The sequence below is a fragment of the Cervus canadensis genome, chromosome 9, assembly GCF_019320065.1.
Source record: "Cervus canadensis isolate Bull #8, Minnesota chromosome 9, ASM1932006v1, whole genome shotgun sequence".
NCBI lineage: Eukaryota > Metazoa > Chordata > Mammalia > Artiodactyla > Cervidae > Cervus > Cervus canadensis.
The window spans coordinates 67,349,020-67,369,787 of NC_057394.1; the positions used below are offsets into that span (position 1 = coordinate 67,349,020).

Here is a 20,768-nt window from a genome sequence, read left to right on the forward strand (position 1 = left end):
GAAAGGGCAAGGAAATATTACATTGATGCTTATGGCCAAATTAACAGCAAACTAATAGATTAGAGAGTAAAGGTTGTCTCCCACTGGTGCGTCCAAGTGGGATGTTGGGAACAGCTGGCTTTTTTCTGTCTCTGACTCTTCCCTGTTCTTCCTGGCTCTCCTTCTCTGTTCTTTCCTTTCTTCATTCTTCTCTTAAAAAAAGAAAAAATCTGCTTCCTACCGTCATGTGTCTTTCTCTCCTAATTTATTATAATGCTAGATTACATCGCATTTAAGTACATTGTTCATTTACTTCTTTAATTCACCCCAAATTTGTTTTTGAATATAGTATAGTATAAGGATCTAAATTCTTTTTTATAGATAGTTAATCAGAGCATTATTTGTGGAATACAGTTGATTTATAATGTCAGTGAATGTAACTGAGAGCTTACTGTGGGCAGGGCAGTGTTGTGAGAACCTTGTATTTAAATTCCTACTTAGGTTTGTTAGGCAAAGGTTTTCCTCATGTCTGTGTGTGCTCAATCTCTTCAGTTGTCATTCCCTCCTCCATGGGAATCTTTCCGATCCAGGGGTCAAACCGTGTCTCTTACGTCTCCTGCATTGGCAGGCGGGTTCTTTACCGCTAGCGCCATCTGGGAAGCCCATTGTTCCTCATGTTTAATTTTATTTATTTATTTACCTTATTTTTTTTTTAGAAAGTCCCTGGACATTTTAAATAAAATATTTTCTTTTTTTTTTCATTAAGCCATTAAAAAATGCAAATGTAAAATTTCAAAAATTGCAAAGGTGCATTTCTACTTGGGTCCTGAATTTTTTCTCCCTGGGAGCTGAGACTCTCTTCTAAAAACAAGTGCCCAGCCCTCTCCTTTATGATGGGTGGAGGAGTTACAGACCAAGAAATTCCACTTTTCCATTTCTCATGAGGGATGTTACTTTGTAGGTGTCTTCCAGGTTGCAGAAAGGTTGCAAAAAAGGATATGCGCGCTCTGCCCCAAAGACCTCGAGTGTAGTGTCCTGTACTTTGCACAGTCAGAGAATATAGCTGCTCATGAAAACTGTTTGGTAAGTTTGAACACACATGAGTCCTTTCAGGGAAGGACATCCCAAAATAGATAAATGTACTTCGAATACAACAAAGAACAACACATTGACTGCCCATGGTTTGGACTTTTAAGTGGGGATTTGGGGAGCATATTTTTCTCTTTCTAAAGTTTCAGGTAGTAATACTTTTTGATTACTTTTGGTTTTATTTATAACTGATCAAACAAGAAATTATGGTGAAGAAGCTTCTTTAAAGATATTTTAATTAAATATTTCAAATATAACAGATACCCATAGACATTTATAAAATGTCTACCCCAGATTTATAAAATGATGTATGATACTCACTTCAGCTTTTTTTTTTTTTTAAGGGAAAACAGCGTAGATAGCTAAGGACTCTCCCTTCTCTGTCCCATTTGAGGCATTCCTTCACCAACACAAATTTGGTACTTATTATTATCTTGTGTTTTTAATTTTATGCTTCCACCACATATTTAAGTATTTCTAAACAGTAATATGTATTGTTTTACATGTTCTTGGACTTTACAGAATTTCTATCAAATTCTGTGGATTATTGAGACTTACCCTCATTGATAGTAGCTCTACTCTTTAATTTTAAATGTTACAGTATTCCATTTTATGACTATAATTACTATCTTTTTAAAATGACTTTGTTTTTCTCTCTTTAGTATTTATTTATCTTTTGACTGTGCTGATTCCTCGTTGCTGCGCCTGGGCTTTCTCTGCTTGCAGCAAGCAGGGGCTACTGTCTAGTTGGTGGTGCGTGGGCTTCTCAGTCCTGGGGCTTCTCTTGTTGCGGAGCAGAGGCTCCGGAGGACGCAAGGCTCAGCAGTTGTGCACGGGCTTAGTTGCAAGACATGTGGGATCTTCCCGGATCAGGGATCGAGCCCGAGTCCCCTGCATTGGCAGGCAGATTCTTAGTCACTGGACCCCCAGGGAAGTCCCTATAGTCACTGTTAAAGTGAATGATCATTTGAGGTTTTCCAGTTTTTTGTGTGACTGACCAGCTGCTGTGAATATCCTTGGATAGGTCTCCTAATTCATAGGAGCTTTCCTCTGATCTGGGGCACTTAGCAAAAAGCAGAACTGCTGGGCACGGGAAGGGAGGATTCTGCACCTTACGAAATGTGCCAAACTGCTCTCCAAAGGGATTGCGCCAAGTCTGACTTCCCTTACTTCTTTGTCAACACTTAATTCTGTGTGATATATTTATTTATTTTGGTCTGGTAAAAGTGTGCGTAACTATGTAGAAAATTGCCAAACTGTCCTCCACGGTGGCTGTACCATTTTACATTCCCACCCAAAATGAGTGAGAGTTCATGTTGTTTGTATTTTAATCAGTAATGGCCTGATGACATGAGATTTTGAACATCTTTTCATGTATTTGTTTGCCATCTGTCTGTTCAGATCTTTTGTCCAGTTTTTCATTAGCTCGTTATTGTTGTTAAGTTTTAAGAGCTCTTTATATCTTGGATAGAAGTCCTTTGACAGATATATTTTATGTATTTTCTCCCAACCTGTAGCTTTTCTTTTCTTTCTCTTCACAGTTCCTCCTTGGGTCTATGGTTTGTCTGTCATGATACTGTGAAATTTAATGTTTTCCTTTCAGATAGTGTGGGATAGTCTCTTGTTTGTATTTGCAGTTCCTGGATGACTTAGTGGGTTTGCACCTCCCTTGCTGTGCTTCTGTGTGGTTCTGTTTTGCTTTCTTTTTGCAGTTCTGTTTGTCGATTCTATGACTTCTGTTCAGAGACGACATTTTATTTTTGAGATCTTTTTTTTTTTTGAGATCTTAATTTCACTTATATATGTTTATTTACATAAAAATACATTCAATGCTTTATCGTATATTTGGCTTTTGAGTTTATTTATGGTGCTTCCTGTTGCATGGAAGCTTGTAATGTAATTAATATTCATCATTTTTCTTTATAGTTTGTAGGATTTTCACCCTAAGAATTTCTTTTCCATATTAAGGTTCTGTTTCCCAAAAAGTTTAAAAATTGTGTTGTTTTCATTTAGCTTCTTTTTAAAATTATGCTAATCAATTTATTGTTGATAATAAGAATGCCTTTGGATTTAGGAACAGCTCATTTAGGACTGAGGTAAATTAGAAAGCTATGGGCTTCCCAGGTGGCTCAGTGGTTAAGAATCCATCTGACAATGCAGGAGATGTGGATTTGATCCCTAGTTGAGAAGATCCCCTGGAGAAGGAAATGGCAACCCCCTCTAGTATTCTTGCCTGGGAAACCCCCATGAACCGAGGAGCCTGTTGGGCTACAGTCTGTGGGGTCACAAATGAGTTGGATACAACTTAGCTACTAAACAACAACATATTAGAAAGCTAAAGGAAAGATTGAAATAATTAAGGGAAGTGATATTTTTGATGCAACTGAATTTATCTGGATTACCATATAAAGCAGGGATCTACTTTTGACAGCTTATGGTGAATGATGTCGGATTCGTGATATCCAAAGATGATGATTTAGCTTTGGGACCAGGAGCCAGGCTTGATCACTCAAGAACTTCTGTGTAACAGAGTTTTATTAAAGAGAAAAAGGGACAGAGAAAGCTGACACAGACATCAGAAGTGGGGTGGAGAGTACCCCACTCACTGGTCTTTGCAAGGGCGCTATATACCTTATTACAGTAAAGGGTCTTACCAGACCCACTCCCACAACATACATCTTAAGATAACAAGGCTAGTCAGAAGGTTCTTGTTAAGGAGAAATGTATCTTTGAGCAAGATTCATTGTTATATTGACTAAGACAAAGCAATGTAGAAAAAAGCGTCTGTCCTTTTCTCCTCTTTGAGAACTCCAGACCCCTCTCTCCTCCTAGAGTACCCCGGACTTCTTATCAACCTACCTAGGAATTGACTCTCTCACTTTTTTTTTTTAATGTGATTAACTACTTCCCCCAGCTCTATCTTGCCTGAAGTGCAGGAGACCTAGGTCTGATCCCTGGAGAATTCCATGGACGGAGGAGACTGGCGGGCTACAGTCCATGGGATTGCAAAGAGTCAGACACAATTGAGCAACTAACACTTTCACTTTCCTGCACTGTTTTTAAAAAAACAATCCTTTCCTTACTGATTTGTAGTGATAATAATGGTAACTATTGTTATTATTACTTGGTGTTCAGTGTGTGTAAGGTAATACTCTGGGAGCTTAACCTGTATTTAACTATTCATCCTCACAAGTACCCTAAGACGGAGGTTTTGTAATTAGGCCCAAACTAAGGAAATGGCTGCCCACTCCAGTACTCTTGCCTGGAAAATCCCATGGACAGAGGAGCGTGGTAGGCTACAGTCCATGGGGTCACAAAGAGTTGGACACGACTGAGCAACTTCACTTTCAAAGGTGGAGCAACTGAGGCACAGAGAAATTAAGTGACTTGCCCAAGGTCACAGGGCTGTAAGTGACTGAGCCAGGACTCTCACCTAGATGTCTAGTTCTTGAACCTTCATCCTTACCTGTTGCTCTTAACAGTATTGTCATATGGGCACAGATATCTTTCTGACTGTCCGTTCTGTTCCATTGGTCACTTGTGTATCCCTGAATTGGTACAATACTCTTAACTACTGTGATTTTATGATAAGCCTTGGCTGTTTTTTTTGCACTTTGAATTTTGAGATCAGCTTATCAGGTTTCACAGAAATTTCTATTGGAATTTTAACTGGAATTCCACGAAATTTATAGATAAATTTGGGAAAAAATAGACACCCTTACAATATGTCTTTCCATTAACAGGGGTGTCTCTCCAATTAGCCAGGTCTTTTGTGAATTTCAAAAATGTCCAACAATTTTTGTCTATAGCAGTCTAGAACTTTGGGTTTGGTCTATTCCTGCGTTGGTTTTTGTTTTGTTTTTGTTAATACATTTTTAAAATGGACTATTATTGGTATACAGGCTTCCCAGGTGGCTCAGTGGTAAAGAACCCACATGCCAATACAGGAGACAAAGGTTCAATCTGGGGATCAGAAAGATCTCCTGGAGAGGAAATGACAGCCCACTCCAGTATATTCTTGCTTGAAGAATCCCATGAACAGAGGAGGCTATAGTCCACAGGGTTACAAAAGCGTCGGATGTGACTTAGCAACTAGACAACAACATAATTGATATACACAAACACTATTGATTTTTTTTTTAACTCATCTAAAAATCTTGCCAAATTCTCGCATCTAAAAGTCAGATTTACTTGGATATTTTATTTGGACAGTCCTCATCTATAAATGAAGACTTTTTTTTCCTTTAAATTTTTTGGCCTCTTAATTTCTTTTTCTTATTTTACCACATTTTTCTAGAACTTTGTGTTATACTGGTGATTAGAAGCATTTTAGTGAGCTTTGATTGTTCTTATATTACTGGGATGCTTCTGGATTTTATCATTAAATTTATATTTAGGTTTTTAATACTTTCAATTTATGAAAATTAGATAGCTCCCTTTTATTTCTAGTTTTCTACAAGTTAAAGTATTGAATATTATGAAGTGCTTTTTTCTGCATCTATTGTAATGATCTTCTGGGTTCTTTCCCTCTCTTTCTCTGGCCATGCACAATGCTAGATGTTTTCTTTTTTTATATACACACTTTGACTTTCTTAAATCTTGAACTTATAGAAAAGTTGCACATACAGTACAAAGAATCTTTTTTGTTCGAACTGATCAAAGAAATATTCACATATTGAGATACAGGAAGGTCATTCTGGCTTATACATGAGTTAACTTGAATTTTATGCTAACTAAAATAGTCTTTCTGTGGCCTATCAAATATACATTGTACATCTGCTTTATTTGTTAGAGAAAAGGGCACACTGACCAGAAGTAAAGAATGTCCATGTTAAAAACAAAGATTAAATGCCTCTCTTCCTGGCATGCCAATGCTGGTCCTCCTTTGATGATAAACCTCCCTTCCCAGTACCAAGATCATACTGACTCACTGCGTACATGCTGGTCTGTTCTTTTTCTTCTTCTTTTTTTTAAAAATAATTTTGAAGAAATGTAACGCTGACTTGTTTAATGTTCTTTGTTCTGACAAGGGATAAAACTGTACTAGAAACAGTGCTTCTGCAGAGCAGTTTTTTAGAGTAATCTGGGAAGTGGACTTCCGGGCTAGGCCTTCATTTGGCTCAAATCCATTCTTATTATAGATTGTTTATTGATTACTTTCATTGACAGAACCATTGGAAATTAAATTGAGGCACGATATACTATCTTTCCTGGACACTTAGTGCGTCTTTTCTAAAAACAAGGATATTTACATAATCACAATGTAACCATCAAAATCAGGGATTTAACATTAATATATTACTATCACCTGATCCTCAGACCACTCAGGTTTCAGGTTCAAGTGTCCTTCTTTATAGCAGAAGATTCTGATATGTTTGGTTCTCATGTCTCAAGTTTTCTCCTTTTAACTTGTTACTATAAGATATGTGCTTGTTTATTTTCTGTTGTTAACCCATTCTGAGAATAACACTATTTGATTGTGATGTTTATTCTAATATACTCTTGATGTTAATTTTCTATTTTAGTTAACTTTGTTGGTATAATTTACATTAAAAAGCACTCATTTTAAGTGTACAGTTCAGAGTATTAATTCACGTATTTTCCAGTGTAACCGCTGCCACCATCAAGACGTAGAACATTTCTGTTACCACAGAAGGTTCTCTCATGCCTCCTTGTAACCACTTCCCCCCCAACCCCAGCGCCTCTAGGTTGAGCCTGTCTTTCTCATCTCGTATGAAGGGAAGCAATATGTATGCTTTGTGTCTGGCATCTTTTGCTCATTAACAGTCTTTGGAGATTCTTCCATGGTGTTTCTCATATCTGTATTTTGTTCCTTTTTATTTCTGCGTAGTATTCCATTGTATGGCTCTATCATAATTTGTTTATTCATTTCTCTGTTGATAGACACATGCATTATTTTCATTGTGGGGCTGTGCTAAGTCACTCAGTCGTGTCTGACTCTTTGCGACCCCGTGGACTGTAGCCCGCCAGGCTCCTCTGTCCATGGGATTCTCCAGGCAAGAATCCTGGAGTGGGTTGCCATGCCCTCCTCGGGGGATCTTCCCAACCCAGATCGCTCCTGCATTAGAGGCAGATTCTTTACCATCTGACTCCCTGTTACCCTATGGACAGTAGACACCAGGCTCCTCTGTCCATGGGATTCTCCAGGCAAGAATCCTGGAGTCAGTTGCCATGCCCTCCTCAGGGGATCTTCCCGACCCAGGGACCGTACCTGCTTCTCTTGTGACTCCTTCGTTAGCAGCTGGGTCCTTTACCACCAGCGCCACTAGTTTATTTTTTTTTAGATTCCACATATAAGTGATGACATGTACTGTCTGTCTTTGACTTATTTCACTAAGCATAATACCCTCCACATCCATCCATGTTGTTGCAAATGGCAAAATTTCATTCTTTTTTATGACTGATTAGTATTCCATTGTGTGTTTTTGTGTGTGTGTGTGTGTGTGTGTATACACAATAAATATACACATTCATACATATATATGTGTGTGTGTGTGTGTGTGTGTGTGTGTGTGTAGATATAGATATAAGCTTCCCTGGTGGCTCAGATGGTAAAGAATCTGCCTGCAGTGTGAGAGACGCGAGTTTGATCCATGGATCTAGAAGATCCCCTGGAGAAGGGATCTTCTGAAGTGGCTACCCACTCCAGTATTCTTGCTTGGAGAATTCCACGGACAGAGAAGCCTGGTGGGCTACAGTCCATGGGGTCACAAAGAATCACACACCACACATCTTTATTATCCTTTCATCTGTTGATGGACTTCCATACTTTGGCTATTGTAAATAATATTGCTATGAACATTATGGTACATGTATCTTTTTGAATTAGTGTTTTCATTTTCTTTGGATGCATACCCAGGAGTGGAATCGCTGGATCATATGATAGTTCTATTTTCAGTTGTTTTTTTTTTTTTTTTGAGGAACCTCCATATTGTTTTCCATAGCAGCTGCACCAACTTACATTCCCACTCTCCGTGTATAGGGTTCCCTTTTCTCAACATCCTCACCAATATTTGTGTGCAGTCTTCTTGATGACAGCCATTCTGACAAGTGTGAGGTGATATCTCTTCCAGGTTTTCATTTGCCCTTCTCTGATGATCAGTGATACTGAGCATCTTTTCATGTGCCTTTGGCCATCTGCATGTCTTCTTTGGAAAAAGGTCCATTCAGATCTTCTACCCATCTTTTAATCAGGTTGTTTTTTGATCTTCAGTTTTATGAGCTGTTTGTATATTAACCCCTTACTGGTCATATCGTATGCAAATATTTTCTCCCACTCAATAGGTTAATAGGTTGTCTTTCTGTCTTATTGATGGTTTGTTGATGCAAAAGCTTTTAGGTTTAATTAGGTCCCGTTTGTTTATTTTTCCTTATATTTTCCTTGCATTTGGAGACAGAAAAGAATATTGCTTTTTGTCAAAGAGTGTCCTGCCTGTGTTTTCTTCTAGGAGTTTATGGTGCCCCATCTTACACTTAGGTCTTTAATCCATTTTGAATTTATTTTTGTATAGATGAGATGTTCAAATTTCATTTTTTTAACACGTTGCTGTCCAATTTTCCCATCACTCCTTATTGAAGAGACTATCTTTTCTCCATTGTATATTCTTGCCTTCTTTAAATGTGGACATATGCTTTTATTTCTTGGGTGAATACCTAGAAGAGGAATGCTGGGTCATAAAGTAAGTGTATGTGTAACTTTAAAGGTGACTGCATTATTTTACACTTCTACCAACAATGTGTAAGCATTTCCTTTGCTCCCTACCTGCATTGACACTTTGTTATTTTTCAGTCTTTTTAATTCTAACCAATCTGGTGAGTGTGTATTGGTATCTCATTGTGGCTGTGTCTGTGGGTTACCGATTTTGAGCATCTTTCCATTTGTAACTCTTCTCTGAAGTGTCTATCCAGATTTTTTGCCCATTTTTAATTGTATTGTCTTATTGAGTGGCAACAGTTTTTCCTCTATTCTCGATATAAGTTTTTTGTCAGGTATATGAATTACGAATATTTTCTCCCAATTTCTGGCTTGCCTTTCTGTTTTCTTAGCGATGTCTTTCAAAGAACAAAAACTTTTAATTTTGATGAATTCCAACTTGATAACTTTTTAAAATATTTATCTATTTATTTGGCTGTGTTGAGTCTTGGTTACAACATGTGGAGTCTTTTTTTTGCAGCGCATGGGCTTAGTTGCTCCATGGCATGTGGTATCTTAGTTCCCTGACCATGGATTGAACTCATGTCCTCTGCATTGGAAAGCAGATTCTTAACCACTGGACCACCAGGGAAGTCCCAACCAACTTGAGAACTTTTTTATAGTTTTTGCTTTTATTAGAAATCTTTGCCTATGTCAGGGTCAGAATTTTTTTCTCTTAGGTTTTTCATGCCCTTTATAATTTAAGTGTACTGTAATGTTGGTCTTTCATTAGGAAGTAGTTTGGATTCTTTTGGTCTCAAGAAGCTCTTAGAAACTCAAGCCAACCTGAATACACAAGAGTCTTTGTAATGAGTTGCAGGGCCATTCTGTGGCTCCTGAAGGCAGGTCCAGAGGCGGGGCCAAGGAACAGGAGCTGAGAAGCCCTTAGGAACCTGGGATGTCCTGTGTAGCCCTCATTTTTTGTTTTCCCTCTCTCTGTAGACTGACTTTCTCTTCTCTGACTGTGTGCCTCAGAGCCTATTTAACTTTCCTAGAATAGGAACTTTGATTGGCCCAGCTTGGGATCTGGGCCTTGACCAAGCCACTGAGGGTCAGGGTTAGGCAGTGTGAAACATGCCCGGGGATCAGGACTATTCCCGAAGAAAAGCTGGGTGGCTTGAGGTCTGCTTACACACCCCAAAAGGTTGTCATCTTCCATTCCTGATGAATACTTTTTTGGTACCATTTTCTGACTTGTAGCTCTCAACATTTCTTTGTATATAATCTGGATTGTTTTTCTTTTCCTAATCTGCAGCTGTATTCCTCGGCACTTGTGGAATGTGAGGACCATGATTCATGTAATAATGATAGAAATTTTGATGTGGAATCAGTAAAGAAAGAAATCAAGAGAGGAAGGAAGTTGGTAAGTATGAATGATTTTCTTACAAAGTTGAACAGACCCTTGGGGATGCCTTCAAAAGAAAGTCTATTTGATTAATAAACCAGGAATAGAGATGTATCTTGGAGAGCTGAAAGAAGTAGGACCTGTACTGGAAACTTAGATTCAATTGAACATATTAATATTTTTAAATAAGGTACAATGTGTTTCATCATTAAAGTATCAATAGATAATGATTCAGAATGCTTTGGCTAAAAGTAGAAGGAACTCCAGTTGAGACTGGCTTTAAAAAAAAAAAAAGAATGCTCATTTTCTCACTTAGCCAGAGGAAAAACTGGCTTCAGAGTTGGTTGATTCAGGGGCTCAATGATGTCATCAAGGGCCCATCATCCTTTCCACCCTGCTGTCCACAGCATCAGCTGGTTCCTTTGTGATCCTAGGGTGGCCACAGGCAGCTGCTGAAGCATCAGGCTTTCGTCTTCCTGTCTATAAAAAGTTCTTCCTCCTGAAAGCTGAGTTAGGCCACACTTCTTTTTCTGCACCAATTCCTAGAGGCGACCGTACGTAATCAGGAGCTACCCTTGGAGCTGGGCCAGCTCCCTGGGAAGGAAGCACCCTGGGTAGTTAGCCTCCGGGGCTGCTACAGGAGACTCCCCCACTGACAGCACCCTCCACAGCTTAGTCAGCAGGACAGCAGCGTCAGCGCTGACACGCTCAGCACCACCGCCGCCCACAGTCGGGTTAGTGATCCAGAGCAAACACTGTTTTAGTCCTCGTGCAGTGGCAGCATAGACAGGGCAGTGTCCGCAGCACCCGCTGCACTCTGAGATGTGCCTGCTCTGGGCGCTCAGGGAGCAGGCAGCTCAGCCCAGCTGGGGCTCGGGAAGCCTTCGGCGCTGGGGGTGGGGGCGAATGCAGACGGGGAACTCCAGAGAGAGGGGACAGGGTGTGCAAAAGCTAATGGAAGGCCGGAAAGAAGATGCGGTGTGTCCATAGAGCCACAGGCATAGCACTCCCTGGCATTCTCTTTACTGACCTCACGGAATTATATAGGATGTAACAGAAGGTGTGAGGCCATTCCCTTGCCCTTAGATAGTGAGTTGACTCTGGTTTTCACTGGAACAGCAAAGCCGCAGTAAACGTCTTTGTGCATTACCCTTACGTGCTGGTGTGCGGGGTACTGTACGGCACAGTCCTAGAAATTCCTTTAAAATCTTTGAAACGTGCTGACAAAATGACCCCCAGGAAGACTGCACCACTTTATACGTCTGTTCTCAGTGGATGAAAGCGCGCTTCTCCCAGCCCTAGACACAAATGAGAATCACAGACCTTGTTGATTTTTGCCAGTCTCACCAAGTTCTCCACTGCGTTTCCCTGACCCCTGGAGAGGCTGACCACCTCCCCTCCCTAGTCACCGTCCTGGCCTCCCGGCGCGCCCAGCTGCAGCGCCTCTTCAGTGGTCTCTGGCCGTGGTCCAGCGCAGCCGTCACCCCCCTGCAGCCCTCCCCGCCCCCCGGACGCCCTCTGTGCTCACAGAGCAGACCCCCTCCCTGGGCAAGCACGTCTGTATGGTGTCTGCAGGAGCTCGGTAGCGCTGGCAGCTGAGCCGTTAACCCGAGGAAACCCACAGACGTTCTCGCTGATCTCAGATGCACAGCCGTAAATCTCAAACAGACCGTCGGCACTTCACCCTCCGCACGAACTGGTTCATGTCCTCTCATCTGTCTTTGAAGTCTTGCCCCACCCCAACTTCTCATTCCCAAGATGATGACTCTGCCTGTTGGTTTTGGTGTGTGTGTTTTTTTTAATATTTATTACTTATTTATTTATTTGGCTGCACCGGGTCTTAGTTGCACCATGCGAACTGTTAGAGCATGTGGGATCTAGTTTCCCAGCCAGAGATCAAACTAGGGCCCCCTGCACTGGGAGCTTGGAGTCTTAGCCACCAGACCACCAGGGAAGTCCCGGTTCTGTTTTTCTTTTTGATGAGACTTTATTTTTTAGAGCAATTTTAGGTTCACAAAAAAACCTGAGGGGACAGTACAGAGGGTTCCCATATCCCCCCCACCCTTTATCAACACCGACCCGCTCGAGAGGGGACATTTGTTACGACTGATGAACAACACCGACACGTCAGAAACACCCAGAGGCCATCTCTGAAGTTAGGGTTCCATCCTGGTGGTGTACGTTGCTTTGCCTGATTCTTACCAAGAAGGTGGAAGCGATTAGACAGGAACTCCTCCAGAATACTCCACCCGCCTGTCCCTAGACCTCCAGCCTGTCACAGCTAACCTTGCACCTGGGCTTTGGAGCCGCTGCTCCCCGCCCCCTCCCCAAGGACCAGGCTCTTGCATTTTCCTCCCCCACCCCTTCATATCAGTATCCCCTCTTTCTACTTGATAATTCCCATCAGCATATAAACATGATTAACTGATCATGTCATCTTTTAAAAAAATATCCTCCCTCATACACCAAGAGCTGGTCAGTTGCGGGTCACTTGTCTGACTTAGGTGACCTTCCGGCAGGACCCTCACACAGTGGTCCCTGCCCTGCATCTTGCAGCACTTCCTTCTCACGTCCCAGACACACTCTGCTGGGATGTCTCTTACCTTTCGGGCTGCTTCTTCCCAAGGGCCTGGGCTGTTTCTCCTCCTCTGCTCACCCTCTGTGGTTGGGAGTGCCTGAGGCCCTGTCCTGGGCTCCTTCATCAATCTGAACATCCTTCCCCCATGACCTCATCCAGTTCCTGTGGCTTCAGGATCACTCTTATCCCTGGACTCTTTTATCTCCAGCCCTGAAGACCAGCCTGACATACTTACCTGATCTCCGCATCTCCTGTTAAAACTGGCCCAGAAAAAAATAGTTCCATCCCCTGCACATACCTGCACAAGGTCCATCCACACCTGTCCGCTTCTCCTCTGCAAACAGCACATCGCCTGTCCGCCATCATCTGCTCCACAGCCCCAGCCCAGCATCAAGCCCATCAGCGTCACGCTATAGACCTTGCACCCTCTTCTTCTCTCTCACCACCAGCCATCCACCAGGGTGAGGTCTGACCCCACTCTCTTGGACGGTTGCTGAACACTGGATACCTGTCCCGCTTTTCTCTTCCGCCCACCCTTCCCAGCCATTCTCCACACAGCTGCCAGAACAGTGTCTTTATGCGTCAGTTTATGCTCCCCTTGCACGAAGATAAAACCCCAGCTCATCGCTGTGGTTCATAAGGCCCGTATGTCCAAGCCCCCTGGATCTTAGCTCAGACTCTCCCCCTTGCCTCCCCTCTCTTCCAGCAAAACTACCTGTCCCTCTTGTCCTTCTTGTAAGCTGGCCAGTACAGAAGCTCATTCTTGTCTCAAGAACACAAGGCCTTCTGCTGACGATGTCCTTACCTCTGCTTTGATGTAGACTGGGCGCCCTTATTAAAATCTAAGCTTCTCTGTCACCCCCTTAGGGAGGCCTTGTGTATCACTGACCACCCAATCTGAAGTAGGGAACCAGAGACACTCTGTCACTTGGCCTTAATTCTCTGCAAAGCATATGTCATTGTTTTAAAGTTGGCTTTATTTGATCATTGTCTGTCTCCACCAGAGAGTTTACCTCACAATGGCAGGTACCTTGTCCACTGCGGGTCCCCCGTCCTAGAAGAGAGTCTGCCAGGTCAGCAGCTACTCTGAGGTCTTTCAGTGAGTCAGTGTTTACTGTTGTTCAGTTGCTAAGACATGTCTGACTCTGTGACCCCATGCATTGCACACCAGCCTCCTCTGTCCTCCACTGTCTCCTGGAGTTTGCTCAGATTCATGTCCATTAAGTTGATGATGCCATCCAACCATCTCATCCTCTCTCGCCCCCTTCTCCTCCTGCCCCAATCTTTCCCAGCACCAGGGTCTTTTCCAATGAGTCAGTTCTTTGCATCAGGTGGCCAAAGTATTGGAGCTTCAGCATCAGTCCTTCCAATGAATATTCAGGGTTGATTTCCTTTAGAATGGACTTGTTGGATCTCCTTGTAGTCCAAGGGACTCTCGAGAGTCTTCTCCAACACCACAGTTCAGAATCATCAGTTCTTCAGCACTCAGCCTTCTTTATGGTCCAACTGTCACATCCATACATGACCACTGGAAAAACCATGGCTTTGACTATATGGATCTTTGTCGGCAAAGTGATGTCTCTGCTTTTTAATATGCTGTCTAGGTTTGTCATAGCTTTCCTTCCAAGGAGCAAGCATCTTCTAATTTGATGTTTATTAGCTGTTTGTACTTCTGGTGTGATTTGCCTCTTCCCGTTTTTCTGTGGGTTAGTAGAGTCTTAACCCTTTATCAACTATGCAGCAAACAAGTCTTCCTTTTTTCTTTTTATGGTATCTTATCACCTTAAAGGTGGAGCTTACATTTTCTTATGTAGTCAGATCAGTCTTTTTCTTTGTGGCTTCTGAGTTTCCTGCCTTGCTTAGACAGCCTTCCTCACCTCAGTACTATACTTTTTTCTTTTTTCTCATATTTTCCAGATTTCTGTAGGCTTTTAAAAATAACCTATTTTTTATATAAAGCCTTATTCCACATGAAATTTATTGGGAAATACATTGTGAGGTAGGGATCTTACTGTTATTTCTTTTCTATGCATCTAGTTAGTGCCCCCCCAGCATTAATTGATCATTCTTTGTGCTCTGACTTCACATCCTGCCTTCCGCACAGTCTAACTGCTCTCCCATATTTGCATTTTGTTTATTTAGAGAGTTGTTTGTGCTGCTCTTGGGATACTGTGTGAGCTTTCTCCTGTTTTGCTAGGTGGTTACCTTGAGCCTACACTTCATGCAGCCGGAGTGTGATATAAACCAGCCTTGGTCATGGCTCGGATTCCCCCAAATGGTTAGGTTTCTGTCCTCCTAGCCATCTCTACCCCACCTTCCTATCAGGCCAGTAGACTAATACAGAGAAGCAAGGTATCAAATGAATTGAAGTAAGGGAAAAACTTACTCTTCAGAAGCCTTTTTATATTTGTTTTTTTACATTTTTGGCCTTTCTGCATAGATGCCAAAGAGGTTTCCCTTCCTTTCTTCACGTCTCCTCAGTCAAGCGTCTATAAGACATGTGCTGTTATCCCAGGGAAGAATGCAGGTCTAGGAGAGGGGAAGGGGCCTGCTTGAGATCACGCAGCTGTCAGGGCCCCCCCGGAGCGGCCCTTGGCCACATGCTCAGTGTCACCCCCAGAACCGCTGCCTAGAGCCAGGCAGTGTTGCCAGCCCTGCTTTTTAGAAATCTCTTAAAGAGAGGGGACAGGAGTTGGAAACAAGAGTTTTCTGCTTTTAATCAGATCATTAAAAAACATTCCAGTCAGTTGAGATTGTGCTGAAATTCCAAAACGAGCAGCAGATGTCAGGACCCAGTGTTTGTAACTGAGGACATGAGGGAAGCCAGCTTAAAAATAGCACTTGATGACCTCTTGCCTTTTAATTTTTAACAAAAACTCTGAAAAAGCGGGTGCTTACTCAGTAAATCTCCTCTTCTGTAGAAATGCACGTATTGTGGGAAAAAAGGAGCCACCGTGGGATGTGACTTAAAATCCTGTTCCAAGAATTACCACTTTTTCTGTGCCAAGAATGACCACGCAGTTCTGCAAGCTGATGGACATAAAGGAATTTATAAGTATTTAATGAAACTGTTTTAAAGCCACATTTGCAGGAGGGGTGGATTGGAATATGGAATGGTTAGATTAAGAGAAGATTTTTTAAAGCTAGTTTTATACAAATTGTTTCCAAGTAGGAATGTGGTTTGGGAGATGCCCAGTCAGGAACCTGACTTCAAAAGACCATCCCTGGTTTCCCAGGTGGCTCAGTGGTAAAGAACCCGCCTGCCAGTGCATGAATGTGGGTTCAGTCTCTGGGTCAGAAAGATCCCCTGAAGGAGGGCATGGCGACCACTCCAGTATTCTTGCCTGGAGAAAGAATCCCATGGACAAGAGGGCCTGGTGGGCTACAGACCATGAAATCACAAAGAGTTGGACACAACTTAGCGACTAAACAGCAACAACAATTGTCATAGGATGAAAAGAAGCAGGGTTGGTTTTGTCTGGAGTTTTACTCTCCCTGCGTCATTTCTTTCCTGGTAGAAAATGCTGCTTGTCATAGGGGCGCTAGTCACCTAACAGGTGGGAACCAGTTCACACTCGCTTTTTTCTGCAAACAGGAAAGGAGCCTGACTTCTTAGTCAGGTCCCCGCTATACCCATCTTGTCTCCAAATGAATGCATTTTCCCACTAATGTCACCACCCTCTTCACTATAAATAGCCTCTGAAAATTATAAACTAGGCAGCAAGTACAGTTATCAGTCATCAGGTCCTTGAAGAAAAACTTGTCTTGACTTTGAAATCCTGCTCCTTGTCTTTCAATAATTCTATCATGTGAATTTTTACGCAGTGAGGCATATTTCAAGTCTACTACAAGTGTGTTTGTTTTACCCGGAGAAATTTGATCTTCCTTCTGATGAAAGATGTCAGTTAAGTCATTACACAATTTAGTCAGAGGAAATCAGTAAGCCAGGTGTTAATTGATTCAGGTCACTTTAAGTGAACTCTTTCATACATAGATGCAGTCTAGAATATGTTATATAAAGGTGAAGAAAGTTATACAATGGTCTTAACAGTTTTGACCTTTTTAATGTTATGAGATGGAGTAAAACAGAGACTGATGGTCTAGCGTGGACAAGCCAGGCAGACACTTGCCACTTCTTTGGGGCATGTGAATAGATTCTGATCGAACCGGACATTTTATTTATGTATTTTCACTGTGCTGGGTCTTCGTTGCTGCGCACGGGCTTCCTCTCGTTGTGGCGATGGGGGGCCACTCTCGAGTTGCTGAGAGGGCTTCTCCTTGCGGTGGCCTCTTGTTGCAGAGCTCGGGCCCTGGGTGCGCGGGCTCTGGAGCACAGGCTCAGTGGTTGTCGCGCACAGGTTTAGTTGCCCCTCAGCATGTGGACTCTTCCCAGACCAGGGATCGAGCCTGTGTCCCCTGCATTGGCAGGTGAATTCTTTATCACTGGACCACCAAGGAAGTCCTGGACATTTGAAAGTTCAGTGAAATATATACATTTTTTTCAGTCATAGTATCTGAATAATAGGATTAGTGTTGAGAGGATTATTATTTTATAACTGGAGTATAGTTGATTTACAGTGTTGTATTAGATTCAAGTATACAGCAAAGTGGTTCAGCTCAGAGGGCATGAAGGAGGGCATGATTCTTTTCCCTTACAGTTTGTTACATGATACTGAGCAGAGTTCCCTGTGCTATAGAGTAGGTCCTTGCTGGTTATCTGTTTCATATATACTAGTATATATATGCTAATCCCAAACTCCTCATTTATCCCTCCCAGAGGGTTACTTTTAATACGATTTTTATAAGATCTGTTACATTCCTAAATGATATTTTAAAATTCCATATGGAGGGTAGACTTCCCCCCCCCCAATTTTATCAGAGTCTTCCAACACTATTTTATTACTTTATTAAAACCACTTACTCTATGCCAGGAATACTTCAAAGCACTTTGCAAAGGTTAATTCATTTAAAGCTCATATAGTAGCCCAGTAAGGTAGATACTGTTATTCCCATACTATTATGAGGAAACTGAAGCCCTGAGGGACAGTAATTTGTACCCAGGCCACACTTTTGTTAAGTGGCAGAGCTGGACTAAAGGGCTCCAGAGTCTTTGCTCTTTGCCACTACATCCTCTTTAAGCTTAGGGGCCACATATGCTAAAATGTGGGCAAAACTAACATTCCAAGAAGTTTAAAATAATTTATAAAATAACTTAACATCTGATTTTACAAGTTCCATAGGTATTTTCTTGCTTGAGACTAGACAGGAAATGTATGAATATGTTAATTTTATATTCTTTTTATATTTGATTTACGGAGAAACCCATGGTTGTAATATTCTATTTCACTTTTTTTATTCACCTTCCCAAAGAGCTTGTTTTATTATGACTTCTCCAAAGACCTGAAACACCCACTGGGAAAGACTATTATTAGCAGAGCTACAAGGTCAAACAGAAAGAAGTTCCTGCTATACCTTAAAGTCTGAAAAAATACTGATCATACATTAGAACCACTGAAGAGAGACTCCATAAAATAATCCTTTTTTGTCATAGTTTTTTATCAAGTATTGGGCTTCCCTCGTGGCTCAGACTGTAAAGAATCACCTGCAGTGCAGGAGACCCAGGTTCGATCCCTGGGTCGGGAAGATCCCCTGGAGAATGGAATGGCTACCTGCTCCAGTATTCTTGCCTGGAGAATTCCATGGACAGAGGAGCCTGGCGGGCTATGGTCCATGGGGTCGCAAAGAGTCGGACACGACTGAGCGACTAACATTATCAAGTATCAGGTGAACTTTCACTGATTTTTTTTTCATTGAATTGAAACATTCAGAGTGCCCGTCACACACAAGACCCCTTGTTAGGTGTTGTGATATAAAGAAGAACAAGACATGGACTAAACCCATCACCTCATGGGAGGACCACAAGGTCAGAACTATCAGCCTGTGGCAGGATGGGAGCAGGAGGGGACTTACATGAAGCTGGCTAGGCCTTCAGTTGATAATTGTTGAAAATGGGTGGGGGCATGGGAGTTCATCACATCTCCTCCACTTCTCTATGTTTGAAATTTTCCATAAAAAATTAAGTATACCTGGCAAACAAAAGGGCTCAGAGATACCAGAATCCAAAGGATGAGGAGATTAATATTGATTGGGGATGGGGAGTGGTTTGCTGGGAGAACTGTATGGAGGAGGCGGGCACTGGTATAAGACAGGAAGAATCCATACATTCTAAGCACGGGGGACCCTGCATCCAGGGGTCAGCACCTCAAGGACAAAGATCTGGGGGCTGAGGAGGAACAGAGGCTGCAGAGAAAAATGGGGCCAGAGCCGCTCCTTCACTCAGAGCACTCCTCTGCTGCAGCTACACCACTTCTTCTTTCTCTTCTGTGGCTGATCAATTCCAGGCTTGTGCAGCTCAAATGGAAGGTCTGGGGGCGATGCCTGTGGAGTTAGGAAACTGCTCGCCCTGCAGATTAATGCATGCAATTTGCGGTTGCAGTTTCTTATTTCTTTTTGGCTATGCCTGGTCTTTGCTGCTGCGTAGGCTTTCCTCTGCTTGTGGAGAGCAGGGGCCGCTCTTCATTGCGGTGCACGGGCTTCTCCTCGCAGTGACTCCTCTTGTTGCAGAGCGTGGGCTCTTGGCGCGTGGGCTCAGCAGTTGGAGCCCGTGGGCTGGGGGAGCACAGGGTCAGTAGTTGTGACGCGCTGGCTTAGATGTCCTACGGCATGTGGGATCTTCCTCGACCAGGAATTAAACCCGTGTCCCCTGCAATGGCAGGTGGGTTCTTAAACACTGGACCACCAGGGAAGTCCAGTTTTGTGCTTATTGTGGAAAAGCAGCAGAACTTTGTATAGTCAGATGAAAATTTGTGTCTTAGCCACTGGATTGCTAGGGATCTTTATACAGTAAAATCCCACTGACCCCTGTGTAATAAACATATTGTTTAAAACATGTCATCAGCACTCACCCCTAAGAGAACACGTTGACTGTCCACGTGGTTCAAGGGCACCGGGGACGCTGGTATGGGCTCCATCTGCACTTGATGTGCGTCAATACGTACACAGGCTTGAGCTGCAATTTTTTGTTTGTTTTGGGGTTTTTTTCCTTGGCCGTGCTGTGTAGCATGCGGAATCTAAATTTCCTGACCAGGGAGGGATCAAACCCTCACCTCCTGCATTGGGAGCACAGAGTCCTAACCACTCGACACCCAGGGAAATCCCAGCAGTTTTGTTTTTAATAATTTCATTTATTTATTTTTGGGCATGTGCGTCGTCGTTGCTGCAAGGGCTTTTCTCCAGTTGTGGCGAGCGGGGGCTCCTCACTGTGCTGGCTTCTCTTGTTGCCGAGCACAGGCTGTAGGGCAAGCAGGCTTCCGCAGCTGGGGCACATGGGCTCAGGAACTGCGGGTCCCAGGCTCCACGGCACAGGCTTAATAGTTGTGGCGCACACAGGCTTCGTTGTTCCAAGGCCATGTGGGATCTTCTCGGATCAGGAACCGAACCTGTGTCTCCTGGACTGGCAGGCAGATTCTTTACCACCGAGTCACCAGGGAAGCCCAGCAATTTTGTTTTTAAAATAAATATTTAGGGTTAAGCCCTCATGAAAAACAGGTTAGTTCCCTTTTAAGTTACAAAGCAATAGGCATAATACTTGAAACGTGTAAATCAAAATATCTGACTCTCTAAAATTCCATGTTTTCAGAGTGTTTTGCCAACAACATGCTGACCCTCAAAATGGTAAGTATCTAAAATTCAGTGTTGGTGGGTTTAAAAAAGGTAAACATTTAGGTAAGACATGGAATAATCTGACTTACTGGCCTCAGTAAGTTAAAATACAAGTTTTTGAGTTAAAATGTTAAATACTTTTAAAATTAAGTTGTTGGTCCCTGTGTGGTGTGCAGACATAATGGACGGAATTTCTCTTTGTGACTAGATCTGCCGTCGGTGAAGCCTTTGTCTGGGGTCTTCCATTCTCACTACAGTGAGCAGACCAAACCAAGACATGGTAAAAAGCTGTGACTTTTGCGACTATTCTTCTTCTAAAATGAGTTATCAATTTTCAGTAG

At 42.5% G+C, this 20,768-nt stretch overlaps 1 protein-coding gene across 3 annotated transcripts in view; it reads left to right on the forward strand.

Moving 5' to 3' along the window:
* LOC122447612 (PHD finger protein 11) overlaps positions 1-20,768 on the forward strand; it is an 80,637-nt gene that overhangs the window by 52,273 nt on the left and 7,596 nt on the right. For all 3 annotated transcript variants that reach the window (XM_043478309.1, XM_043478307.1, XM_043478308.1), the window contains 4 exons: positions 941-1,062; positions 10,038-10,145; positions 15,627-15,760; positions 20,405-20,439. In XM_043478309.1, coding sequence (XP_043334244.1) covers positions 941-1,062; positions 10,038-10,145; positions 15,627-15,760; positions 20,405-20,439 — 399 coding nt within the window. The remainder of the gene's footprint in view (positions 1-940; positions 1,063-10,037; positions 10,146-15,626; positions 15,761-20,404; positions 20,440-20,768) is intronic.